This window comes from Amblyomma maculatum, chromosome 2 (assembly GCF_055883805.1).
Source record: "Amblyomma maculatum isolate TAMU_Amacu chromosome 2, ASM5588380v1, whole genome shotgun sequence".
Lineage (NCBI taxonomy): Eukaryota > Metazoa > Arthropoda > Arachnida > Ixodida > Ixodidae > Amblyomma > Amblyomma maculatum.
In genome coordinates, this window is record NC_139345.1 from 222,955,461 (window position 1) to 222,981,122 (window position 25,662).

At 45.7% G+C, this 25,662-nt stretch overlaps 1 protein-coding gene across 1 annotated transcript in view; it reads left to right on the forward strand.

Moving 5' to 3' along the window:
- Window positions 1–417: 417 nt before the first annotated feature.
- LOC146201351 (uncharacterized) overlaps window positions 418–25,662 on the forward strand; it is a 109,028-nt gene continuing 83,783 nt past the window's right edge. Inside the window, exon 1 of the mRNA XM_084595789.1 lies at window positions 418–576. Within this exon, the coding sequence (XP_084451915.1) occupies window positions 537–576 (40 nt within the window). The 5' untranslated portion in view covers window positions 418–536. The remainder of the gene's footprint in view (window positions 577–25,662) is intronic.

Genomic DNA, 25,662 nt, shown 5'->3' on the forward strand with positions numbered 1-25,662 from the left:
AACGTGTTTTCATCGAAAGCAGCGTACAACTCATCAGCCAATTCCTCAAGCAATAATGTAGTACCTCTTTCCTTAATGAACCCATATTGACGATTTGAAATGACATCGAATTTGTCTAAGAAGGAAGTCATACATACAAATAGGAATTTCTCTAGTATCTGCGATAAAATCGGCAGGATAGAAATTGATCTGTAGTTCTCGATAGCATTCTTTTTTCCTCCCTTGAACAGCAGTTTTACGATAGCAGTTTTCAAATCTTCAGGTTGTGGGGCTCCGCAGCACCTTTAGGTGTTTTAAATCGCGCGCGCGTCTTTCTATTTGTATTGTGTTTGCACGGGCAGCGCGAGTGCGCATGAGCAAGCAGATAATCTTGGGGGGCGTGATGTTAGCGGCGACAGACGAGGGTAGATAAGCGCGTCGGAAGCGAGGCGCGTGGCTTTTTTGCCCCGGCGGAGAAGCCGGCGCGGGGCAACCGGCGAGCGTCATGGGCCAGCAGGGTGTGCATGGACGACTGAAAGAAGATCGCCGACACGAAGATGGAAGCAGTGCCTGCAGGAACAGCCTCGGCGTATTCCTGTGAGTTGCTGTCCCGCGAGGAGCAATCTTGCCCCATTGCTCGTTTTATTCGCTCCGCAGTGTGTTTTGTTTCGCCGCGGTAAGGCCCTGACATTCTTCCCGCTTTCCGTTGGTGTTCTATTGTCGCGCGCATGAACAGCCTGTTCTCAGCGCGGTAGCGCCTTATGTTTCTTTGTTTCGCTTTTTTTTTTTTGTTTATCCGGAATAAACCGGTGTTTAAGAGACTGAATTTGTCACTCGTCGGGCGAGACTATGGCTCGCGGACCCGTTTTTTGAAGGCGAGGCCGTCATCTGGCGCCCAACTGGGGGCAAACCAAAGCTCGAGCAAAAATCACGTTGGGCGCCAGATGAAGGCCTCGCCTTCAAAAAACGGGTCCGCGAGCCATGGTCAGCGTTTTCCAAAAATCCGTTAATAAAAAAAAAGCAGTATGTCCGAAAGAGCGTGAAAATTCCGCTGTATCAGTGCAGCCGATATACCATCTATTCCGGCGGGCTTGTTTTGTAGGAAGCTAAACGCTAGCCCGGCAAGATCCTCCTCAGATAGCCTTGGAAGATACGCGGAAGCTGGTGAATTTTTTAGTGTACAAATAAGGCTTTGCCGTGTTGCTGCCATTTCGGCCGCTAGCGTAAAATACTTATTGAAATCGTCACCTTTAGACACAGGTTCGTCTACCAAAACGTCCGAACAAGACAGGTTCCCATCGTTTCCCCGAAGGTGTTCAATCAGAGACCACATTTTTGCAGGATTTTTATAGGATCGTTGGAACTTCTGCTGAAAGTACTGCCGTCGTGTGGATCGAATAAGTGTTACAACCCTGTTCCTGACGGTTCTGTATTCAGAACGAAGGTCATTGTTATTAGGAGCACGTTTAGAGCATTTCCAAAGCCAATCTCGATTTGCGATTGCCCGCATGATTTCAGAGTTTACCCAGTTGTGATTCCGCCTTTTTTTACGCACTAATTTCCGAGTACACGTTTCCTTTAGCTGGTCAAGTTTATTACACAACTTTGTGTAAACTAACTGCACCGGTTCGCCTTCAGTTAAGACTGCCCAGCAAAAGGACCCTATCAGCTTATTCAATCTTCTTTCATCTGTAATTGTGACCCAAACAAATTTGTAGTGTTCTTTATTTCCTTTAGCCCTTGCTAGCCAAAACAACATCCTGTTGACCTTTGTCAAATTTTCATTCCGGATTCATTCATTCCGGATCAGAAAGGCTCTAGAGCTTGTCCCTCGCTGCGAACCAGCGTTCACGAATAGCAACAGAAGAGAATTGCACCAAGATAGAAGGCGATGATTTCTTGCTTGGGAGACTGAGGACAGCCACCACTTCCCCATTACCAGGCTTTTGCAGTTCTAGTTTCTCGGCCAGCTCGTCAAGGAACTTAATCAGATTTTCACCTCTCTCCATTTCCAAGCCATGAATTTCCATGTTAGCGTTCCTGCTATGCTGCTCAGAGTCGTTAATCCCTTTCTGCAGTCGCTGAATCAGATTCCTGAGCGAGCACCTTTTCCTGCAGTTGGCATATTTCTTCATTACGAGCCGAGGCTTCTTCCTTATCAGCTCTGAGTTGTTCGGCCACTGCGTCATACGTGGCAGAAAGGAAGCTTACCGATTCTTCCACATCATGAACCGTTGTACAAAGCTTAGTGAATTCTGCTTTTAGCAGAAGCAAAGAATCAACTTTTGCATGAAGCTCTGGCATGCATTCGACATTTCGTTTAATGTATTTAATCTCTGTCATAAGTGCTGCAAGTAAGTCAGAGCTGTCCGCTGATTGTGTCAGCTGCTGCGAATTTGAGGCACTGCGTTTTTTGCTAGTACGGCAGGTTTTGCACACCCAAACGTCTCTTTTTTTGCGGGCCCATCGTACTGAACGTATTTGGAGTGATACCTGAGCAGTTCTATCCCAAATGATACATGCATCTCATGAAACGGCCGTCATCCGGCGATGTATTCTGACACTCCTCGCTCTCAACGCAGCAAAGTTCAGAAATAACGCTCAGTAGTCAGTGGCATGAAAAAAGAAATTAACAAAGGAACCGAAAAACACTACCTCTTAAAAACACATGGGTGTCAGCGTTCGTTAGGCGGTGGGTGCGCTCACCGGACGAAGCAGTTGCAGTTACCGAAGTCCCGCCGCAGCACCGATACCGCTGCCAACTTGTGCAAGCTCCCTACTGAATGAAGCCAGCTAATAATAATAATAATAATAATAATAATAATAATAATAATAATAATAATAATAATAATAATAATAATAATAATAATAATAATAATAATAATAATAATAATAATAATAAATTTATTGCAACAACACATTGGGATACATACAGACTCGGGCCTGTCAAAGCCAAGAGGAGGCTTGCAGGACTAGGCCCGGCAAAGTCGGAAGCGGAAAGTAAAGGCAATAAAATATCAGGGTAAGTACACACACACACACACACACACACACACACACACACACACACACACACACACACACACACACACACACACACACACGCGCGCGCACGCGCGCACTGAAATACAGATACTAAGGAAGACAGTGTATAAAAGAGGAAAAAAAATAAAAAATACAAAATTGGGACTTGCAAGTTTCCTGCGTCATTTACAATTAAAATTTCACAGATTTGAGCATTTGTTTTACGGTGGCTTTAGAAGTAGCGGACAACACCTGATCAGGAAGCATATTGAATATTGTTGGGACATAAACACATCGTCTTGCTTTGCCGTGTCTGGTTGCGTATCTGGTAACCGTGTAGTGTTGACCGTGTAGTGTTCTGGCAGAAACTGCTGTCGTCTTGAAAGCAGAATTCCAAAAGTGCCGAATAATAACAGTTTGCTTATATAAACTTTCAAAGGACGGAAGACCAAGAAAATTAAACAAGTTTACTTGAGGGGGAAAGGACTGTTCACAGGCGGTACTTTTCAACATGTATTTTAGAAGAGCGTCTACCCGATCATGCCACCTTTGCGAAGAGTGTGCAAACACTGTGATGCCATATCTTAAAACACTGTATGCAAGTGCATGCATGATTGTCTCTTTTACCGATAAAGGAAGGAAAGATTTAACTGTAAACAGTAACCATGCCGTTCTACGTAATCTGGCACAAGCGTAAGCCATGTGGCTATGCCATGAGAGGTCGCTATCAAAGTAAATCCCTAGATATTTTATACAATCAACATTTTCAACTGGAGTACAATGCAGTCTTTATTATTATGGGAGTGCAAAAAAAAAACGATTCACTCAGAACAGTTGTCTTCAATAGGTTTCTAAAACAGACCAATTTTGTTTTTTGTTGGTTTACCAAAAGACCATTCATGAAAAATAAGTTCATTGCGATACAGATATTTCCTTGCAGTAATTAGCAACAGCACTTTTGTAGAAAATATAACCGTATCGTCGGCGTGCTGAAAGACCAAGGCATTTGTTACTGCTGACGCGAAGTCATTGATAAATAAATTGAAAAGCAATGGTGATAGGATAGACCCTTGAGGAACCCCAGCCACCATGCATCTGACGGCTGCTAACGGCTGTGGTGGAATCAAGGCCTACTACTTGAGAGCGATCTTCTAAATAACTTCTCAATAGGTCATGAAATGGTCCCCTAAATCCAAGCACGTATAATTTTTGCAACAAAATTTTATGATTTACTGTGTCAAATGCCTTGGCGATATCTAGAAACAAGCCACATGCAAATCGATTGTGATCAAAAGTTGTATACAATTCATCTGCAAATTCTTCGAGAAGTGAAAGCGTTCCACGACCTTCCATGAAACCGAACTCTCGGTCAGATAGAATAGAAAATTTTTTCACCAATGATGTCATGCACTCTAGAATAAATTTTTCTAAACTGGGACAGTACTGGCAAAACGGATTATTGGTCAATAATTCTCAAGGTTCCTTCTCATGCCGCCTTTGTGTATTGGTCTCACAATCGCTGTTTTTAACATGTTGGGTATTGCGGCAGTCTCTAAGAATAAAAATAAGGATATTCTCAAGATTTGCATAATTTCTCTGAAGTAGAGACGCTGCAATGCCATCAAGACCAGGTGGTCTGTTACGTTTGAAGCTAAAGAATATGCGCGCCAGGTCCGACAGTTTCGGTAGAAAGGCGGATATGGAACGTGTCAACGAACACCTATCTTGTGGCAAGGATGAATTGGGCTGAGATACACACGCGAAGTGCTTGTTGAACAACTCAGCTGTTTGTTGGGGAGTACCTGAAACAATGTCACTAACAGATGATTGATTTCTATTAACGCCCCTTAAATTGCTAATCAGTGACCAGGCTTTGGCGGGGTTTCTGGCAGCTAGTTTAAATTGCTCACGGTAATACTGCCGTTTAGCGGAACGAATAAGCGCAACAGCTCTATTTCTTGTGGCTCTGTAGTCGATGCGCAGTTTACGATTTTTAGGGGCGCGTTTACACCGCTTCCAAAACCAATCCCTGTACAAATTTGCCTTCATAATTCCTGCGTTAAACCAGCTATGATTAAGTCTTTGGTTTTTGCGGATGACCCGCTTCGAAGCTTGTTCAATCATTTTTAATTGTTGGCCTAATAAAGAATAAACTAAATCGGGGGGATTAGACCTACATAATGCTGACCAGTCAAAGTTCCAAATTAGATTGCCTAATTTGCGTTGATCGACTATAGTCACGCTCAAGTTATTTAGAGCGGCGTTTGAAGGTGACGGCCCCAGAGTCTTGCCATTAGTACGGTCAAGGAATCGGCAAACAATAAGTAATGATCGGCTGGACATTGAGTAATGACCGCTTGGTGCACGTATGTCTGTGATCTAGACAAGACTGCACTAACCTACCGCCAAGCACTTCCTCGCGAGATGGTGCGATGATAAGATTGTCTATGCCGCAAGCTGAAAGAATGGCTTGCTTCCGCCATGGAATGGCTAGGTAATCTACCGCAACCGTTTTTGTGGGACATAATGTATCAATGTCCATGTCACCTGCTATGCAAAATTGATCTATTGTACTATTCTGCTGTAAGATCTTTTCCAATTCCAGTAGGAAACGGCTGATAGTGTTTGATGGTGGTCGGTAAATTGCCAGCAACGATAAGGACGTTAGCTTGGAGCAAAGTTCCAACGCTAGGAATTCTGCATGTGCAAATGATATATCTATCCTATATACATCAAACATGTCTCGGGCAAAAACAGCAATTCCACCTCCTCTGCGTGACGAGCGAGTTACGAACGTTGGTCGATAAGAGTAAACAAATCTAGGCAAGAATCTGGAACATTGATTTCTGGTAGCACAAATGTATCTAGAACACCAATGGCCCCTTCTGCGATTGTTCTGAACTCGTCCCATAATTTACGCAAACTACGGATATTCACATCAATCAGAGTAAATTCTGTGTCGGAGTTCGGCCCAAAGCTCTTTTTGAACGATTCAAAATCCGGAAACTGAGGGTAACTGATGGAGCGCTATTCATTTTATTTGTAATAAGTCTGATTCACACGTCACACGTATAAGAGGAGCCTTTTCCTCTTTCCTGGCAAAGATTTTGCCTCCTCTAACCCAAACAAATTTAAACTGCTTTTGTTTTCCTGCCTTCCTGGCCTTCCAGAACAAGTAACGGTTCATTTTTGTTAAGTTGTCACTGAAATAAATATTTGGCAGCAATTCTGCTTTATGCAGTTCTCGGAGCTTGCTTCGAGCGCTAAACCACCTCTCTCTAGGTGCTAAGCTAGAGAAGCGTACCAAGATGATAGGAATGCTGCCTTCCGTGGCAGGAAGGCGATTACTGCGACAATTTTGTCAGTTGAACAGTTTTTCCGCCACGTTCTGTAACTTGTCAAGTAGATTTTCATACGGGGTGCCTGGCATTTCATATATCTCAAGATTAGCTTTTCGGCTGTATTGCTCTGCATCATTTTGTTCTTTGAGCATACTGTGCACTCTGTTCGTCTACAATCTCCTGCAAGGCCTGCATTCCTTTTCCCGAGCGCATTCTGATTCCTGGCTGGCTAGTTTTCAACTGCTCTTTCAATGTGTCGTATTCTTTCGATAAGAAAGCCACCGATTCTTCCAGGTCTCCTACAGTTTTCGCAGGTTAAGGATTTCTTCTTTTAGGAGTAGCAAAAAGTCTACCTTAACCACTAGTGCTGGCAGCGCTTCAACATTTCTTTTTATTTCTTTAATCTCATCTTTCAAGAATGATAATGCTTCCGCGCTTTCGTTCGCGCCTTCAGTATCAAGCTGCGATTAATTACCACCGCGCTTTTTTGCAGTCCTGCAAGTTTTACATATCCATGCATGGCGTTTGGACTGGCCCATTGTGGTAAAAGTATTGGGTGCTATTCCCGAGTAGCCCTGCCCTAGGTGATATGAGCGCTAGCAATCAGAACACGTCATTATACGCCCATCTGTTGGTAGGTCTTTTTGACAGGCTATGCAATTATTCGTCATGTCACGGCAAATTAGAACAAGTGAGCAGTCGGCGGCAAAATGAGAAAAAAAAAGAAATGACAAAAGTGAACTGACGAACTACCTGTGAAATGTACAAGGAATCAGTGATGTGCCCAGCGCATCGCCGCCGACTGCAGAAGAGTCCGGGAAGGCGGTTCCTTTTATCTTGAAACGCTGATTCAGTGTTGCTTGAGGTGGTCTGGGCTGAATCCTCAATAGAGAGTTTACAGAAGTAAGTCTGGCAACCATGAGCGGCACGCTGATCCCGCCCTGGCAGCCATATTTTGATTGCTCCATCCGTTCACTTTGGTCGTAGCTTTGGTTCCCTTCGTGTCCGTCCGTCAGCACGCGCCGTCTGTCCGCGCTTTTCACGTTGTAACCTAGTGTGCTGTGCTTGGACCTCTCTTCTGTCCCTGGCGGTGTCTGTTAGCGACGCCAAGAAGCGTATTTTGACAGCCGAGGCGTAGCGGGGCCCACCGGCCGCGCTGCCGAGCGCAGTTACAAACTCCTCGACGAGTCGTGCATGGGCGCCTCGTCGATCCGCTGCGCGGATCGACGAGGCTCGCAAAGTCAGACAGGCCGGAAATCCGGACTCGCCATGGGACTGCAGTGATCTCTGAGAAGTGAACTTCATCAGTGACAGTGAACCTTTACGTCTTTCGACACGCTGGCTTAAAGCGTTTCGCACTTGAAACAAGGCTTTTCTGAGTTCTCGCGTGTGCAGGACACGACTCGTTTTCAGTTTTGAACCCCGTGAAACACGGTACCTCGAACCACCTTTGCAGGCTGAAGTGTTCGAAACTATTTTGCCCCAGAAGGAGCGCAGCGGGGTTTGCGGAGCCTCTTCCAAGCGCACACTCCTGTGAGAGCCGGGCGCCAGGCCGGGGGACGCTTGTACCCATTTTTACCGGTGGGTGTCCGGCGGCGGGTTTCGAACGAACCACCTCCCGCAGCCGAGACGGACGCCCTAACCACTAGGCCACGACTGCGGTACTGTACCCTATCCAGGTACAGTATCCATAGTTTTGTAATGTGCAGAAGTTTTATTTTTTTTTGTCTGTGTGCCTTTGCTATTTACTTGAACGACTATGAGAGCCAATCGCGAGTTTGTTTGCATGGTTTGTGCATCACCGTCGCTCAGCCCACTGGTAGATACTTGTTGGTGCAATGAGCGAGGATGCAATTTACTTTGAGATGAAAGAAGCGCGTGTAATTTGACGTAAGTTGGAATGAAGCTTAGCACTTTCTTGCCTATGCCATCGACGCAGTAGTTGGCACGGGTCTCGGAATTATTCGAGGGCTGCGTAAAAAAAAAAAAGAAAGAAAAGGTGTCATGGTAATTTCTGCTTCCAGTGAGTGAAGATTGATTGGTGTGCGATAGGCGATGATGAGTTAATAAATATTTTGTAATTAATTGATCAATTGAGGAAAAAAGCAACGAAAGAAAGTAAAAATGGAAAATTGAGGGTTTAAAGGTGTCAAAATGCTCAGAATGAAAAACCAGTAACTGGTGATGCTAAGGAAGAAAATTTAGATTGTGTAATTATTTGAAATAATTGGAGAATGTGTTCAAAGGTGTCAAATTGCTCAGAATGGAAAGGCGATTGTTGCTGACCCTGAGTATTGGTGTATAAAAATATAAAACATAAAATAAAATAACAATAAAGAAACAAATCATAGTGTAAGAAAGAAGATGATACAGCGCCGACACTAACGACGATCAAGACGCCGATCAGCTGGCGCGCGCACTGAGAGCTCGGACTGTCTTGTTCGAACGAGATTGTGCTTCGCTCTACAATCGTCTTGTGTCACCGGTCGCCGTCTCCAGTCCTTCGAATAACCCCCAATAAACCCCTCTTCGATAGAAATATAAAATAAACAAAAGCTAAAAATTTAAAACGTGAAGAAAGAAAACATCGTGTGTGTGTGTGTGTGTGTGTGTGTGTGTGTGTGTGTGTGTGTGTGTGTGTGTGTGTGTGTGTGTGTGTGTGTGTGTGTGTGTGTGTGTGTGTGTGTGTGTGTGTGTGTGTGTGTGTGTGTGTGTGTGTGTGTGTGTGTGTGTGTGTGTGTGTGTGTGTGTGTGTGTGTGTGTGTGTGTGTGTGTGTGTGTGTGTGTGTGTGTGTGTGTGTGTGTGTGTGTGTGTGTGTGTGTGTGTGTGTGTGTGTGTGTGTGTGTGTGTGTGTGTGTGTGTGTGTGTGTGTGTGTGTGTGTGTGAGAGAGACGCTATCGCGTCTTACCCTTAACGGCGGAGCTTAAGTGTACCCCTAATTTTTTATAACAGTATTATATAATATAAATCTGACTTTATGAAGACAGTCAGTGGCACCAAGCACAGACACTTTGCGGTAATATGAGTTGACTTTTCAAATTTCTTTTCGTTTCAGCCGAGGTCCTCAGAGTTCCTCGAAGCTTCCCTTGACAGCGCTTTCATAGGAGGCTTCAAATGTCTGACAGAGGGAATAAACAAGAAATAAGCATATTTACAAAATCAACTGATTTCAGTTGGCTGTCAATTATCGAACCATCGAGTGACTCGACAAAACACACAAAAGTGAAGCGCACGCTTCGTTATTTTATCGGCCGCGCTGGCAGGTATGAAGGCACAGAATGCTAACCTGAGCTGCGCGCTTTGGACGCGGACCAGACTTCGCATGCATTATTACGTGATTACATCTTTCGAAACGGGCAGGACGTGAACATATTTCAACAATAACCTTTTCCTGCTTTACTAGTCGCCGCGGGTTTGGCAGCCGCTTTTGCAGCGTGAAACACTCACCTCGTGCGCACTAGACAGCTCTCTGCACCAAGCAATACAATTTCGTACTACTGTGAAAAGTAATTTCGGTAATCATGCCCTTGTCGTAAATCAAATACACAATGGTAAATGCAACCTACGTACAAAAGGTTTCAAAGAACGTATTTGAACTATAGCGTTCGTTATACATGCCTTGCTCCTTCTCCTCTGTTCTCCATCGAAGCATAAGCTTATCCTTCAAGTTAACAAGGCTCCATAGCACGCAAAACAACCTTGCTGTTTTAGGTGATAGTACATTCTGTGAGCTAGCTCCCAGTCAGAGGGACGTGCAATAATGCTTTACATTATGCAAGGGATGCAAGTGCAAGCCGATTAGGATTGCAAACGAGCGGTCGCATATACACGCGTGTATACCTTGTTTCCGTGCGCGGCTACGACGGTGCGCTTGCTGCAGAAGGGTACGCATATTGGCATCATTCCGAATAGCGCTTGAGGCTAGAAGCGACTGCTGTGATGTTAAAAAATGAAACAATCGCTTGTTATCATTCCAATGCACCTTGCGGTGCAAGCACGGGTTCCACGAAGGAGCACGTTGACAGCGTACTAGATAGGAGGCGTGGGCGGAGTGAACAAAACATGGCCGCTACGCACAGTTTCTGTCTCTTTCACTAGATGGCGCTAACTTTTGTAAAGCCTTTAAATTCGTAAATATATAATGGTATCCATCCGAAAGTTGGTGCATGCGCAGTCGCTGTTCCTGAGGCTCTGGGGTTTAGAGATGCCAGTGGCCGGGTGAATAAACCGGCGGTGGAAGCTAGCAAAGATTGGTGGCTTAAAAGCAGAGAAGTGACATAATGTTAGTAATGTAGAAACAAAAATTTAATAAATAGATGAAGGTATAGTTAACCAATCTAAAACAATAATTAAGATAAAGGGAGAAAAATGAGCATGATAGCTACTGCTACCACCCCGTTTCAAAGGGGACGCTCCTATATTCCATCCATCCATGATTCATCATCTTCTATTGGCGACAGCTAGTAGCTTGTATTCCTGGGAATCTTACACTGTCCGTAGAGGTGGATGTAGCAGGCTGAGTCTATTCAGGTCATGGCAATAATCAATCTTTAATCAAGCAATCAATCAATCAATCTTTATTTATTGAGCGCAGGACAAACCATGTGGTCTTCGTGCTGCAGCAAAAAAGAAATGACAATGCACACACAAGTTTTACACACACACAGATAGAACACAAAGGAAGAAACAAATAACACATCAGATGAAACTGAGACGAAAAGTGTCACGGAAAGAAAGAAATTAATGAGTATCTTATATACAGAGTCAGAGAATTGCAGAGCACATCACCAAAAAAAAAAGCAATAGATAGATAGAAAAAAGCATATAACTGACATTGATTATAGTAAATAGAAATATACATACAATAAACAATCATTCCCGGCACAACAAGTGCTTGGTACTTAAAACACCAGCTAGAAATACATGGGAATACATTTAAAATATAAAATTGAACGCGGGACAGTAAGATTCGAAAATAAAGTTTAAAGTTAAAATATAAATAAGAAACGGACAAAAAGCAGTACAAGCTACTTTAAACAACACTGAACAGGAGAAAAAGCAAAACGTGAAGTAAATTAAATACAATACTTATGCTAGAAAGGAAAAGTTATATGTGATAAATACAGTTCAGAGTACAAATCTACGAACGTCCAATATAAATGAAGAGAGCGAGTTTTGGAAGATGTCAAGGTGAAGAAAAAAAGAGTTAAACAACATCTGCATTCGGTCCAGAGGGGAATGGGAATGAAGAAACGGAGAAACTTGAAACGGTCTGAATTCCCTCATGCTCTTCCGCGGAACGCGCAGGAGAATGTACTCTAAGAGCTTGAGCAACTCTAGAAGTTGAGCAAGAAAAGCGAAATCAACATATCCGTAAAAAAATTTTGCTGTACTCTGTCAACCTTGTTCCAGTTCGATTTACAAGTGTAACTCCAAACAACCGACGCGTACTCCAAAAGCCACAAGCATATGTGCAGGGTTATCAGGTACGCGTGCTTATGTATAGCATAAGCTTGACTGTTTACACGTGCCGCATTCTTGCGTATCATGATCTGTAATCAGTGCGGTTCTGTTATAAAACCAAGCACACCTATCAATAAAGGGGCAGTCCTTTGGCCTCCAGCCGCCGGCTACGTTCCGTTATTACAGTGGCGACGAGGATGGGATAGTTGCTGCACGATGGCAGCCAGGCCACCCGAGTTCGACGACACGACTAGTAGCTGGGGCACTTACCGTGTTCGTATGGAGGCCTTTTTTGAGGGCCACAGCATCACAGATCCAGGAAAACAGCGTGCGCTTCTGGTGTCGGCACTGAGTGACAACGTGGTGCGCGTGCTTCAAGGCCAGTGCCAGACGGAATCGGTGAACAGTCTGAGCTACGAGGCCGTCGTACAGCTCCTGGACAATCACTTTGATCCCCAAGCCAATGAGATAGCAGCTAGCTACGCTTTCTGTATGCGGAACCAAGCGGACGGCGAAAGGGTACGGGACTACATCACCGACCTGAGGCGTCTCGCCAAGGATTGCAGTTTTGATAAGTTTTTGGATCGCATGTTGCGGGATCGGATTGTCTGCGGAATCCGTGACGAACAAGCTCGACGGCATATGTTATCGCAAAAGAAGCTGAGCCTGGCAGAGGCAGAAGCTTTTGCTCTAGCCGCGGAAACCGCCGAGGCGAATGTCCGGGTGATGCAAGAAAGGAGCTTTAATGACAACGAGGCGGCTGCCAACGTCGTACGGAAGCACAGCCGGTATCCGCAGAAATCCGGACGCAAGCAAGGATCCACGACCGAGTCCTCGCAATGCGGGAGATGTGGCTCGAACCATGCTTCAGAAGTGTGTAGACACAAGAAAGCGACGTGTCACAAGTGCGGCAGGAAAGGACACCTAGCACGGATGTGCTCCAGTGGTCGCGCTAACCCTTCAGGAACATACGCGGTGAAGGAGGCAGACGGCAGCGACGGCAGTGAAGAAGATATGCTCTACGCTTTGGTGGCTCACAGCTACAGTACTAACGAGGCCGTACGGCCATTCGAAAGGGATTTCATCTGGGAAGGTCGGAACCTGCGCATGCTCGTGCATACAGGGTCTACTGTCAGCGTCATTCCAAGGAAGGTATTCGAGAACCACCGCGACTTTTGGCCGACACTGGAGAAGACTGCACTGCGCCTATCGTGCTTCCTGGGGCCGCTTCCGGTCCTTGGCCGAGTGGCCATGAAAGTCGAATGCGGTAAAACGCAAGTTGACAGCTCGCTCTTGGTTGTGGATTGCGACGGGCCTTTGTTGTGCGGCCGGAACACCATCCAAGCCTTCCAGAATGCGGGCATGGCACTACTGGAAGAATGTGCGCCGCAGAAAGTACATCTGGTTCAGGGTGACGCAGCGACAGTCGAACTTTCGGCGGAATTTCCGGAAATTTTCGAGGATAGTTTGGGTCGTTGTAAGGGGCCGCCCGTGAAACTACACAACAAAGAGGCCGCGGTACCACGCTTTCTCAAGGCTCGACCAGTGCCCTACGCGCTTCGGGAAAAGGTATCGGCAGAAATTGACCGCATGGTACAGGAAGGAGTGCTTTCACCAGTGAGAGTTTCCGAGTGGGCTACGCCTGTCGTGCCCGTAGTAAAACGGAACGGTGAAATTAGACTCTGCGGTGACTTCAAACTAACCGTGAATCAGGCGACATATTTGGAACAGTACCCATTACCAAAAATCGAGGACATCTTCGCATCTCTGTACGGAGGGGAGGTGTTCACCACTCTGGATTTACGGCACGCATATAATCAACTTCCACTGGACGACGAGGCACGAAAAATGGCCGTGTTAAACACCCACAAAGGGTTGTTTGCATACAACCGCCTCGCTTTCGGCATCGCATCGGCTCCAGCTTTGTTCCAGCGTCGCCTCGAGTCCGTTCTACAAGGCATCCCTCGCGTCAAGGTGTACTTAGATGACATCATCATTGCCGAAAAACAGAACGACAACTCAACTCTTCGGCAAGTCTTCGGGCGGCTGCGCGATAATGGGCTCAAGCTGAACCGTGACAAATGCAGGTTCCGCGAGAAGGAAGTTTCGTTCTTGGGCCACAAGATTGATGCAACTGGACTACACCCCCCTGAGAATATGGAAGCCGTCACAGCCGCACCCAGACCGGAGACGGTGAGCCAGCTTAAATCCTTCTTGGGATTGATCACATATTACGCCAAGTTTTTGCCCAACCTTGCCACTACGCTGGTTCCCCTCTATAGGCTGTTGACTAAAGGAGCGCGATGGCAATGGGGATGCGAGCATGAGGAAGCATTCAGCAAAGCAGGCTATGGCAAAAGCACAGCTTCTCGTACACTACGACCCCGAAAAGCCGTTGCGGCTTGAATGCGACGCTTCGCCAGTGGGGGTCGGCGCTGTGTTGTCACACCGAATTGGAAACCGGGACTATCCCATATCGTTCCGTTCAAGAGCACTGACACCTGCGGAGCGGAATTATTCGCAACTGGAGAAAGAAGCGCTGGCTTTGGTTTTCGGCGTTACCAAGTTTCGAGATTATTTGTTGGCGAAACATTTTACTCTGGTGACGGATCACAAGCCACTGACAGGTCTGTTCCACCCGGAAAAGCCGATTCCGCAAATGGCAGCAGGAAGAATTCAGCGGTGGGCGTTGTTACTGGCGGCTTACCATTATGATCTGGAGTATCGGCCAGGACAGCTAAATGCTAACGCAGACGCTCTCAGTCGCCTTCCACTGCCGTGCATGGAAGACCGAGGAGGGCAAGAACCCATGGAATACAGAGAGCCTCAATTCCACCGCCCTTTCCGCTCAACAGCTAGTGGACCTAAGCGGCTCGGACGATACGCTTCATCAGATCAGGTGGTGGATCGCACATGGCTGGCCACGGTATTTATCAGCAGCACAGCAACACCTGATGCCATACTTTTCTCGCCGCAACGAGCTCGCGGCCAGTCACGACCTGATTTACTGGGGTCATCGAGTAGTGTTGCCGGAGGCGGCGCGACAAAGCATGCTAAAGGAACTGCACGACAGTCACCCCGGTATCAGTGCCATGAAGCGCACGGCTCGGGCGTTGTTTTGGTACCCTGGGTTAGATAGGGACATCGAAGTGTTGGTTCGAAGTTGCCCGCAATGTATACAATGCTGGCCCATGCCGGCTGCGGAAGTTCCCAGTCCCTGGCCGGTGAGCAACAAGCCCTGGTACAGGGTTCATATGGACTTTGCGGGCCCCATCAAGGGCTACCAAATTTTTGTGCTGGTTGATGCTGAGACAAAGTGGATTGAAGCCATACCTTTGAAAACGACCCCAGCGGAGGTCACCGTTCAAGTACTTCGAGGTATTTTCGCACGCTTTGGCTTGCCATTCTGTGTGGTATCGGATAATGGACCACAATTTTCTAGCTCCGCCATGTCCAGTTTCTTGCAGGAAAACCAAGTGAAACACATAAGAACCGCCCCATACCATCCCCAGTCAAATGGGTTGGCGGAACGGGCCGTGCGAACAATAAAGGAAGGTCTTCGGAAGAATCCAACAGGTACACTGCAAGAACGACTAATCAAGTTTTTCGTTATAGAACGACACCTTTGGAAGGAGGAAAATCGCCAGCGGAACGGCTGTTGGCCTTCCGTCCCCGAACCCGGCTGACAGCTTCTATCACGGATACCAATGTGATAAGACATGACGGTTCGAGCGAAGCGGTTCCAGCAGCAGCAGAAGTACCGACCCGGTTTCAACCTGGCAGGCATGTATGGTCGCGCCAGTTTCAGTCTGCCCGGAGATGGATGCCGGCAACCGTAGTGTCCACGACGGGAGCACGCATGGTGACACTGGAAACACCTGAGGGACAGCAACGACGCCACGTAGACCAACTCCGGCCACGACTAGTCACAGGTTCATCACCTAACAAGCAGAGCCATGACCGGACCAACGATGGAGCTCAGCGTAGTTCCGGGAAGGCAGAAAACTCGCCAAGGTACGGAGGCACCGGAAGTCAGCTCTCAAGCCGAAGACCAACAACCACCACGTCGTTCGACTCGCCTGCGGAAGCCCCCAGATCGTCTTACGTACTCCAGCTTAGGGGGAGGGGATGCAGTGTTATCAGGTACGCGTGCTGATGTATAGCATAAGCTTGACTGTTTACACGTGCCGCATTCTTGCGCATCATGATCTGTAATCAGTGCGGTTCTGTTATAAAACCAAGCACACCTATCAATAAAGGGGCAGTCCTTTGGCCTCCAGCCGCCGGCTACGTTCCATTATTTCAATATGGACAGGTACAGCTTTAGTAATGGATGTGGACTACGGAACTCTCTCGAAAGTCTGCAGACGAATCCGAGTGTCCGCATAGCCCGCTGAGCAATGCGTTTAGTATGAGAGGAGAAGTTGAGGGTGCGGTCAAAAAGTACACCAAGGTCATTAATTTCATCAACGCTGTCCAACAGCACAGAATTCACAGAATAATGGGAGAGAAAGCTGTGCGTTTTACGAGTAAATGAGACAACCCTAGTTTTGGAAGAATTGAGGGTAAGTCGATTATTCGCCCACCAATCAGAAAAAGCAGATATGTCCGATTGCAACAACATGCAATCTTGAAAAGAATGTATGACCTTGAATATTTTTATATCATCAGCATAAAGAAGAAACGACGAGTTATTGATGACGGAGGAAACGTCATTAATAAAAACAGAAATAAGAAGCGGGCCTAATACAAAACCTTGAGGAACTCCGCTGGTTGCAGGATAAACGAAGGAAATCGGTCCATTGACACTTACAAAGCAGGAGCGATCAAGGAGATAGTTGCGTAGGAGGGCTACGATAGAGCCAAAATAGAAGCCTGGGCGAGTTGGTATGTATACATTCAGAAATGAAATCTGCCAAAATAGAAGCCTGGGCGAGTTGGTATGTATACATTCACTTACATTTCGTTTCGTTCTCTCGTCCCTGTCCTTTTGCGCTGTTTTAGAATGTCTACGATAGAGGCTTAGACACCAGAGAGGTGAAGCTTTTCAAGTAGTAATGAGTGAGTAACAACGTCGAAAGCTTTTCATTTCATTTCATTTATTGAAGCCTTAAAGGCCCGAGGGCATTACATAAGGCGGGGGCAACAACAATGTACGACAGCATACCAACACCAGTTCAAGAAATAAAACTAAGAAAGAAAACGAAAGAAATCACAGTACACAGTGTCAACCTGACCTCTCTGAAGGACTGCTGCAGAGGGTCATAAACGTGACTAGGTTGGTTTAAGTAGAGCGACCCGATATGAACCCATGTTGATTCGGTATGATGACATGTTTGAGATTGAAGGAAAGTATATTATGCAAAGCTAATTCGAAAAGCTTAGAGGTGGCACATAGAAGAGAAATCGGACGATAATTAGAAACATGAGATTTGTTTCCTAACTTGAAGACAGGGAACACGCGTGCTATTTTCCACACACGAGGAAAATCAGCATTTTTCAAACAGTTATTAAATATAGTAGTCATTAGTGGTAAAAAAATACACCTGAAGGCTTTTATTATTGCGGCTGGAATACCATGAGGTCCAGAAGACAAAGATTGTCTCAGCCGCTTAAGACTCGCGGTTATTAACTTCTCGTCAAAGAGAAATGAATTATAAGGTGCACCAGATGGGAGGCATACGGAATCGCAGTGTGGAGGTTTGTATACGGAGGAAAAATATTGGGCAAAACTGTCGGCAACATCCCAAATTTCCGACCCATGAGAGTCAACTAAGCTGATACTGAAATCCGATTTAATGGAACGCTTGCGAACGTACCGCCAGAACTGACTAGGACGATTAGTAGCACTCCTCTTTAAAGACTCAAAATAAGAGTCATGGTCCCGCTTGTATAAGCGTTTGCAAAGACAACGCAAGCGGCGAAACTCAACCGTCCAATTGTGAAACCCGGGGTGTTTCGCTTTACTATGGGCCCGTTCTTTAAGCTTTAACGCCGTTCTCAGTTCTCTGGAAAACCAGAAAGGAAACTTCCTACGAGTAGGAGTATGCAGAGGTGTGTACTGATGCATACCATCAAGAACATATTTCAGTGAAGCGACTCACTTGTCCGTCGGCATCACTAATGTCATTTAAAAGGGACCAGTTGACAGAAGAGCAGAAATTGAAGAGACCGACATAGTAACCACGTGCATACGCAAAACAGGGTGAATTCCCCGCCCGATCTGAATTAGTAGAGGGTGAGGCAGAGACAGAAATAGTCACAAGAAGTGGAGGGTGAAATTGGTCACAGCGAGTAAGTGGAATGTCGGAACTTGAGACTCAAACACTTTCTAAATTTGATAGACAGATATCGAAAATATTACGACAGCAGTTTTCAATCAGATTGGGTTGCTGCAAAGTGAATGTAGCAAGTAGCATGCTACATTTACTTAATATATAATGATTATTGTGAGAACAAGTAAATGAGTTCCAGATGATACCTGGAGTATCAAAATCGCCTAAAATGAGAAGTTTGTGTTTGCTATGACGATTGTTAGAACTGATGCTTGGGCGAGTTGGTATGCCATGACGAGTTATAATATGTTCAACTGAGAGCAGAACATCATCATAGACTCGAGGAGGAAGACTCAGAGGAATGTAGAAAGCTCCAAGTAAATTTTTTCATGTCGATTTAAAGTGAGCTCAAGCCAGACACATTCAACAACAGTTTCCAGATCGTAACGTCGAACACACTCCAGAGAACCGTCATAGCAATGAGCACTCCCCTCCTCTTTGTTTGGGTCCTGTTTCAGGGCGGTCGCTTCTAAAAACAGAGTAATTATTAGGAAAGAAATCACTGGAAGGGATATCGCTTGACAGCCAGGTTTCGGTAACTACAACAGCAGTGTAACAACTGGCCAAAACGCTAGAAAAGAATTCAGATCCCTTAGTCCGAAGACCTCGGGCGTTTTGATAACAGATGTCCAAATTAGGAGCCACTGCAATTTAGCGTTAGCTCGGAGGAATGCAGCATGTAGTCGTGAAGTTCCCACGAAAGTCCTTGTAAATTCAGCCCATCGGCCACATGGAACGCTCGACAAGTTTACTGTAGGATTCTTCATCAACTTCAATATGGAAGGACGAGTAGGAGTTGTACCTTGTTTTCAGCTGCCGGCTGGAAATGGGGGGTAATATTCACTGATTTTAGATGGTTGATAAGGTCTACCGATGTTGTTTCGGGACTGAGCTTAGAGACGAAAATAGTCTTTGGACGCGTCTTTTGGTAATTGGCAACGTTCAGGACAGATGAGCTCGATGCGCCAGTGATGGCTCGACTTCGGTGCTTCTTCATCGCACTATGTGGGTTAACCGCACGGGGAGGAGCAGAGGCAGAAGATGAACAGGTAATATCGCCGGGAGTCATCCCTCGGTGAAGAGCGGCGGAGTAGTCCACAGACGGGTGCTCCTCACGGGTAGGATTGCCCACGGAAACGACGAGAGGACGCTCGACGAGAGGACGCTCACACTGCGAAGCAGCGCGCCGCACAAGCTCCTGGCGTAGGCCGCGAACATCGGCACGTAAAGAGGCAATGACCTCGGCTTGTTGTACGAAAGCCCGCGAGTTCTCCCCACGAAGGCGCTCGTTCTCCTCCCGTAGCTGGGCAACCTCATCGCTCAGAAAAGAATCCCTCAAGCGCGTCGAGGAGGAGAGCCCGTAGCGAGGCAAACTCACCGCCATGTTCGCCGGTCGCGGTTGAAGGGGGAAAACCGGTCGGGTGGCTGGACAGGAGCGGGGCGATGGGAGAAAGGAACGTAGCTGCCGGCGCACCACCGTCGCTAAGCCTAGCACCGTCAGACGACGACGACGCACAAAAATTGCACACGAAAGGCCGAGAGCCGGACTTGAAGAGTTGCAGCTCATCATCTGCCTAAGTGACGCACTTGGTGTGAACACGTTTCGCACAGTCGGCACAGCGTAAAAACTGCTGCTGGTTTTGTGGTAATTAAGAATTAAAAACATCCCATGATGCAACATAAAGGGGAACAGATCCCCCCAGGAAAGATATTGGTAGCTTATTTTAATGTTGCAAACAAGTTTAATTCCCTCAGTGCTGAGGTAACTGAAGCAACGAGTACGGCAGGCTTTAAATGCGGTCTTATTCATTTCCGCTATATGTCGCCAGGTAACGCTGCTCAGAGGACCCAACTAGGGTGCCTCGATACCCGCTACATCGAGGCACCCTAGACAGAACGGAATCACGCCCTACTGAGTGTGAATCAGTACGGATTTGTCAGTGGGTCAGGAACACAGGTGCTATTGGAAAATCGATTTACGGCACCAGAGCCTGGAGAACAATGAGGTGGCATTTGGGCTTTTTTTGGACGTAAAAAACTTTCAACTCAGTAAATTATCAAATTTTAAACTCCAAACTGTACTCATATGGATTTAGGGGTCCTTTTTTTGTCACTAATTAAAAACTATCTTCAAAATCGCTCACAAGTAGTCGTGTTTGGGCCTATCTGCAGTGACGCGATAAGTTCGTTGTGCGGTGGCCCGCAAGGGTCTATTTTATCTCTTTTGTTGTTCAACTTGTACGTGAAAGATATATGTGACCACGTGAAAGCATCCACCGTATTCCTTTACGCTGATGACAATTTACTAGTATCAAACAACCCTGAGTTTTCATGCGCCCTGGCTAACCTTCAGGAGGACGCTATTAAAGTTAGTGATTTGTTTGCCTCAAACTTAATACAAATAAATAGCACCAAATCCAGAGTTTTCTGTTTTCGTAACCTGCACAAAAATGACCAAGTGTAGGTTCCATATATTTACACCCCTCATATTTCTCTTTGTGTTCCTGTCAACCTGACATGGTAGACTCAGTTGACCCACATTTGTAAAAAACTTTCAAGTGTTGCATGTTTGTTCTTTAATTTGAAAACAATGATGCCTTTTTCTATTAGAAAATTAATCACTCAGACTCTATCGTATGGTGTTTTAAGATACGGTATGTGTTGTCTTTTTTAACTGCTCTTTCACATGGAATGCCGAGTTAGTAGGATTCTGAAAAACATCGCTACAAGCGTCCTTTACATGCCACAGGAGAATTTGCCCAGCAGTGTCTATAGAACAGCTGGTTTGCCCTCTTTTGACAATCTTTTTAAACAAATTTAGTACTGAAATATTTTTGGAGTAGTGCATACGGGCACATAAACACAAAACCGGTACCGTTGAGACATGTTCCTCGTTATCTTAGACCGAGAGTGCGCACTCACTACGGTAAAGCAACAAGACGCTATTATGTTCCAGCTAACTTTAATGAGCTACCGGACGATATATTTTCTTTGACCACCCGCAAAACACTGAGAGTTGCTGTTCAAGCGTTAGAGAACCCTTAATATGTATTGACGTTATCAGTGCAGTTTTGATAATATTGTTACGTGGCGGCAAGCGATGACAACAGAGAACAGAGAGAACATGCTCGATGGTTGCGAGATGACGTTTAATGAATCTGTGTGCGGGCCTAGCGCTCCTGCCCTCTTCTTCCTCATTCGTCCGTAACATGACACGGGGCCACCGAGCCATCGTCCCGCTCGTAGACGAGGAAGTTTACCGATGATGATTCCATGGCATGATGATGGGCGTGTCTGGATGCTTGAAGAAGAAGAGGAAGAAGGAAGAATAGAACGGCTTGCCGGTATGTTGTCTGATGTGTGGGTGATCCGCTTCCCCTGGAGCTGTCAACCATCCGTCACCAGAGTCCATGGAGCTTGGACGGGGGTTGCGTGTCCATCGGTTCCTTCGTCTCGGTTCTGGTGTGTCTTCAGGTCCGGGCTGGGGGCTGGGCGGCGGTAGTTATTGACGACGGAACAGTCCTAAAGATATTTAGATATTTGGACGACTTTTTAGTGAGACGTGATGTTGGCTAGTCGGTTCATGGTTATAACAAAACAGAACTGCGCGAAGGAAACGGGACAAGAAGGCACGAATACCCACACACAAAGCGATAACCTTTGTGATAACCTTTATAAGCATTCTGCTTTCGCTAAATAAAGTCAATTGGAAGTCTGCGCTTTGTGTGTGTGTATTCGTGCCTTCTTGTCCCGTTTCCTCCGCGCAGTTCAGTTTTGTTATGACTTTTTAGTAATTTTGAATAGACACGACACAGGTGGTTATCAAGAAGTCGCTATTGAAAATTTAAAAGAGGTTCCGGCAACATGGCAAAGGCCTATCTTTACGCGCTAGTTGCCGAAACAAAGTAGCCTTCGGTTTCTAGACCTCAACATCAAGTTCGGAGACAGGTGTTTTTGACGATGCGGCGGTGTGCGCGCGGGTTTCTTTTCGCCTTTCATGCCCTTGACGCAGACATTCCTGTTGTCCCTTCATTTTTGTTTTCCACGCTTATTGTTGGTCATATGCTATAACTCCATACGTGGTTGTTTCTATCGTTTTTGAAGGTTTCGGTCTTTTTCATGGTTTCGAATTTTATGCCTTTGACGCCGACTTTGCTCTAATTGCACATCTTGGTTCACTTTTTTTCCACCTTTCCTGTTGGTCATCATGTATCATTCCTCATTCGGTTGATAATTATTTTTTCAGATTTTGATGGTTTTGACTGAGTCAGGCTTTGCTGGGTCAGGCTTGCTATAGCGAAGGGGAAAAAATTGTCTGATCTTTTTCTCCCTGATGACCTCGCTATTTATTGATTAGATGATTGTTATCGTCTTTCTTCTTTTGTTGATCTGATGTATTGCGTCAGCTGTTGCTCCTCGAGCATGCGATAGATGTGTGATTTGCATGTGAGATACTGCCTGGTTGGCTACGAAAAGACAGGTTTGAGGCGAAATAAAATTCAGTTGCGCCAGTACTGTCGTTTGTGTGCCTTCTTTGTCGTCGTCCGTCGCGCCGTATTATTTTTTATTCGGAATGTACCAACTAGCCCAAACAAGAGTTCTGCCTTGTGGAGAAGTGGGATTGTGATAAATTAGCACAACTCATATGTACAAAAAATTTATAAGCAAAAGAGTCAAAATGGTTGGAAAGGTAGGAGGACTGGTGGAATAGTGAAATTAAGCAGGTAATCGAGCGCAGACGGCTGGCTTCCAGGTAATGTAGAGGAGCTAAAAAACGCAGCTATCTCAAGACGAAATAGAGAAAGGGAATCCTTCCTATCTGCAAAAGAAACTGAATGTGCAGGATACTGCTGTAGAGTAAAGTAAAACTGCACACTGATAGCTGGATGACCGAAGTGAGCGACTCAACCAAAAAGGGCGGCAAAGAAGTTCTGGGGCCATATAAGCTGTCTGGGTGAGGGAAACCATAGGGAGCAGGGACAAATTTAGGACGCCGAAGAAAAATGATGATGACGCCACAGGATATAATAAAACAGTCACTGCCGAATCATTTAGGCACGATTAGGTTGCAATCTCTCCGAATGAGGAAACAGTATTAGACAGCATAAAGAATGGCAGCTTACAATGGACAAATCTTAACTGGATGAAGGCGGATTCCGATATTCCTGTGTGTACAGCCATGTGGATGGACGAAATTCTAATCAACCTAATTAATAAGCTTGGTGCAAAAAGCAAGGGCCGTTGTTCAAAGGCATTGAAAACAGTCATAACAAATAAAGAAATTCCGGACAGCTGGCGACTGAGAAAGATAAATTTGATCTGTAAAAAAAAGGAGAAAAAAACTACATTAAATTATTTAGACTAATCACAATAACTTCAGTTACGTACAGGGTGGCGATTCAGGAAGCGAAACCAAACATGCAGGCATGGATAGAAAGTAATAATGTTCTGGGCGAACTGCAGAACGGGTTCAGGAGTGGTAAGCGCCTAGATTATAGCATTTTCGTAATACCCAATGCATAGAAACAGCCAGGGCGGAAAACAGACCGCCTTTCTGGACAAAAAGCCGACAGCCTAAACAAGGAACATCTGTACAACGCACTCAAACTTGAAGGCATCGGTAAAGAAGTAATTTATTTACTAAAGGAAATATAAAGTGTCGAGGTATGCAAAAGACTGAGGCAAGGATGCCCGCTGTCATCCCTGCTCATGATGCATATGAAGAATATTAAAAAAACGTCGGCAAGAAAGCAACCTCGCTTTTAATCTCTCGTATAAGCTAAGTGCAACGAACGTACAACAAACGCTTCCATGAATAATGAATGCGGACGACATTGTTTTATTAGCCAATAACCAAGAATTGCAAGCATTGGTTAATATATTGAATGCGAAGGAGATGTAGTCGGCATTACCTTCAGTGCACCTAAGTCAGGTCTGATGGTATTCAACGATTTCAGTGATAAAAAGCTAACAGAACAAAAGTGAGATAACAAGATCGGCACTATGATAAACGAAGTACAGGTATACAAGGAAAAGCGTGAACAGGCCACCAAGGCGAAGAGTCAAAGAGATAATGAAGCACAGGGGTAGAACAGATATGAAACACTTAAAGCTATTTGGATAGGAATACTGGTACCACGGCGTACCTTCGTGAATGCGGTTTTGCGCTTAGGGGCAGAAGTGCAGTTGAGATTACAAATAAATCAAAGATTTGTGGGAGGATTAGCACTTGAGCCCAAGGCAAACTACAAACGAAGCACTAAAGGAGACATGAACTGGGCTTTTTTCGAGGCACGAAAGGCTCAGAGCTCTATATTGTGCAAAAAGGCCGCAGGAAAATTGACGACAAGAGGTGAGAAACTAAAGTATTTATATACTTCCGAAAGGGAAATGACTCACAGAGGCGGAAAGGATCGCAAAACTAACCAGTAAGAATGTAGAAGGCAAGACGAAGAATTAAAGAACATTAACCGAAGCAGGGGTGCAACGGTGGCGTAGCGGTAGAACATCCGCCTCGCATGCAAGAGGACCGGGGCTCTAATAATAAAAAAAAAATATCCGCGTGCCGATGGAATTGCATAAACAGGTTTCGGGTGCGACCTGATGCCAGTGAACACCTCCGGCAACGCACTCCCTCACCAGAACAGGAGTTGGCCACCCTGGTGCAGTAATGGGCCGCAACCTCCTATGATAAGCTCCATAAAACCCCGGCCCTCAGTCACCAGCGGCTGCGGAACAACTGACCACGGCGGCGGTCAGACCTGTGACGCAGCAGGGGGTGCTAAGAAAACCTGGCTCCGCTGGACAGGCCGCCATTGGAAACTGACCCTTGCAACGTTTAATGCTAGAACCCTAGCTAGTGAAGCTAGTTTAGCAGTGCTGTTAGAGGAACTAGAGGGCATGAAATGGGATGTCATAGGGCTTAGTGAGGTTAGGAGGTCGAATGAGGCATATACTGTACTGAAGGATGGGCATGTACTGTGTTATCGAGGTTTACCAGAGAGGCGACAACTAGGAGTAGGTTTCCTGGTCAATAAGTACATAGCGGGTAATATCGATGAATTCTATAGTATTAATGAGAGGGTTGCAGGCATCGTAATTAGGCTTAATAAGCGGTATAAACTGAAGGTTGTACAGGCCTATGCACCTACATTTAGTCATGATGACCAGGCAGTTGAAAGCTTCTATGAAGATGTAGAATCGGCAATGCGAAATGTAAAGATGCAGTATACTGTACTAATGGGCGACTTCAATGCAAAGGTATACGGAAAAAGCAGGCAGGAGACCAGGCAGTAGGTGACTATGGCATCGGTTCTAGGAATAACAGGGGGGAGTTACTAGTTGAGTTTGCAGAGCGCAATAACTTAAGAATTAGGAATACCTTCTTTAGCAAACGGAAGAACCGGAAATGAACATGGAAAAGTCCTAATGGGGAGACTAAAATTGAAATTGATTTCATACTGTGTTCGACCCCCGCCATTATGCAAGATGTAGCGGTAATCGGGAAAGTGCGATGCAG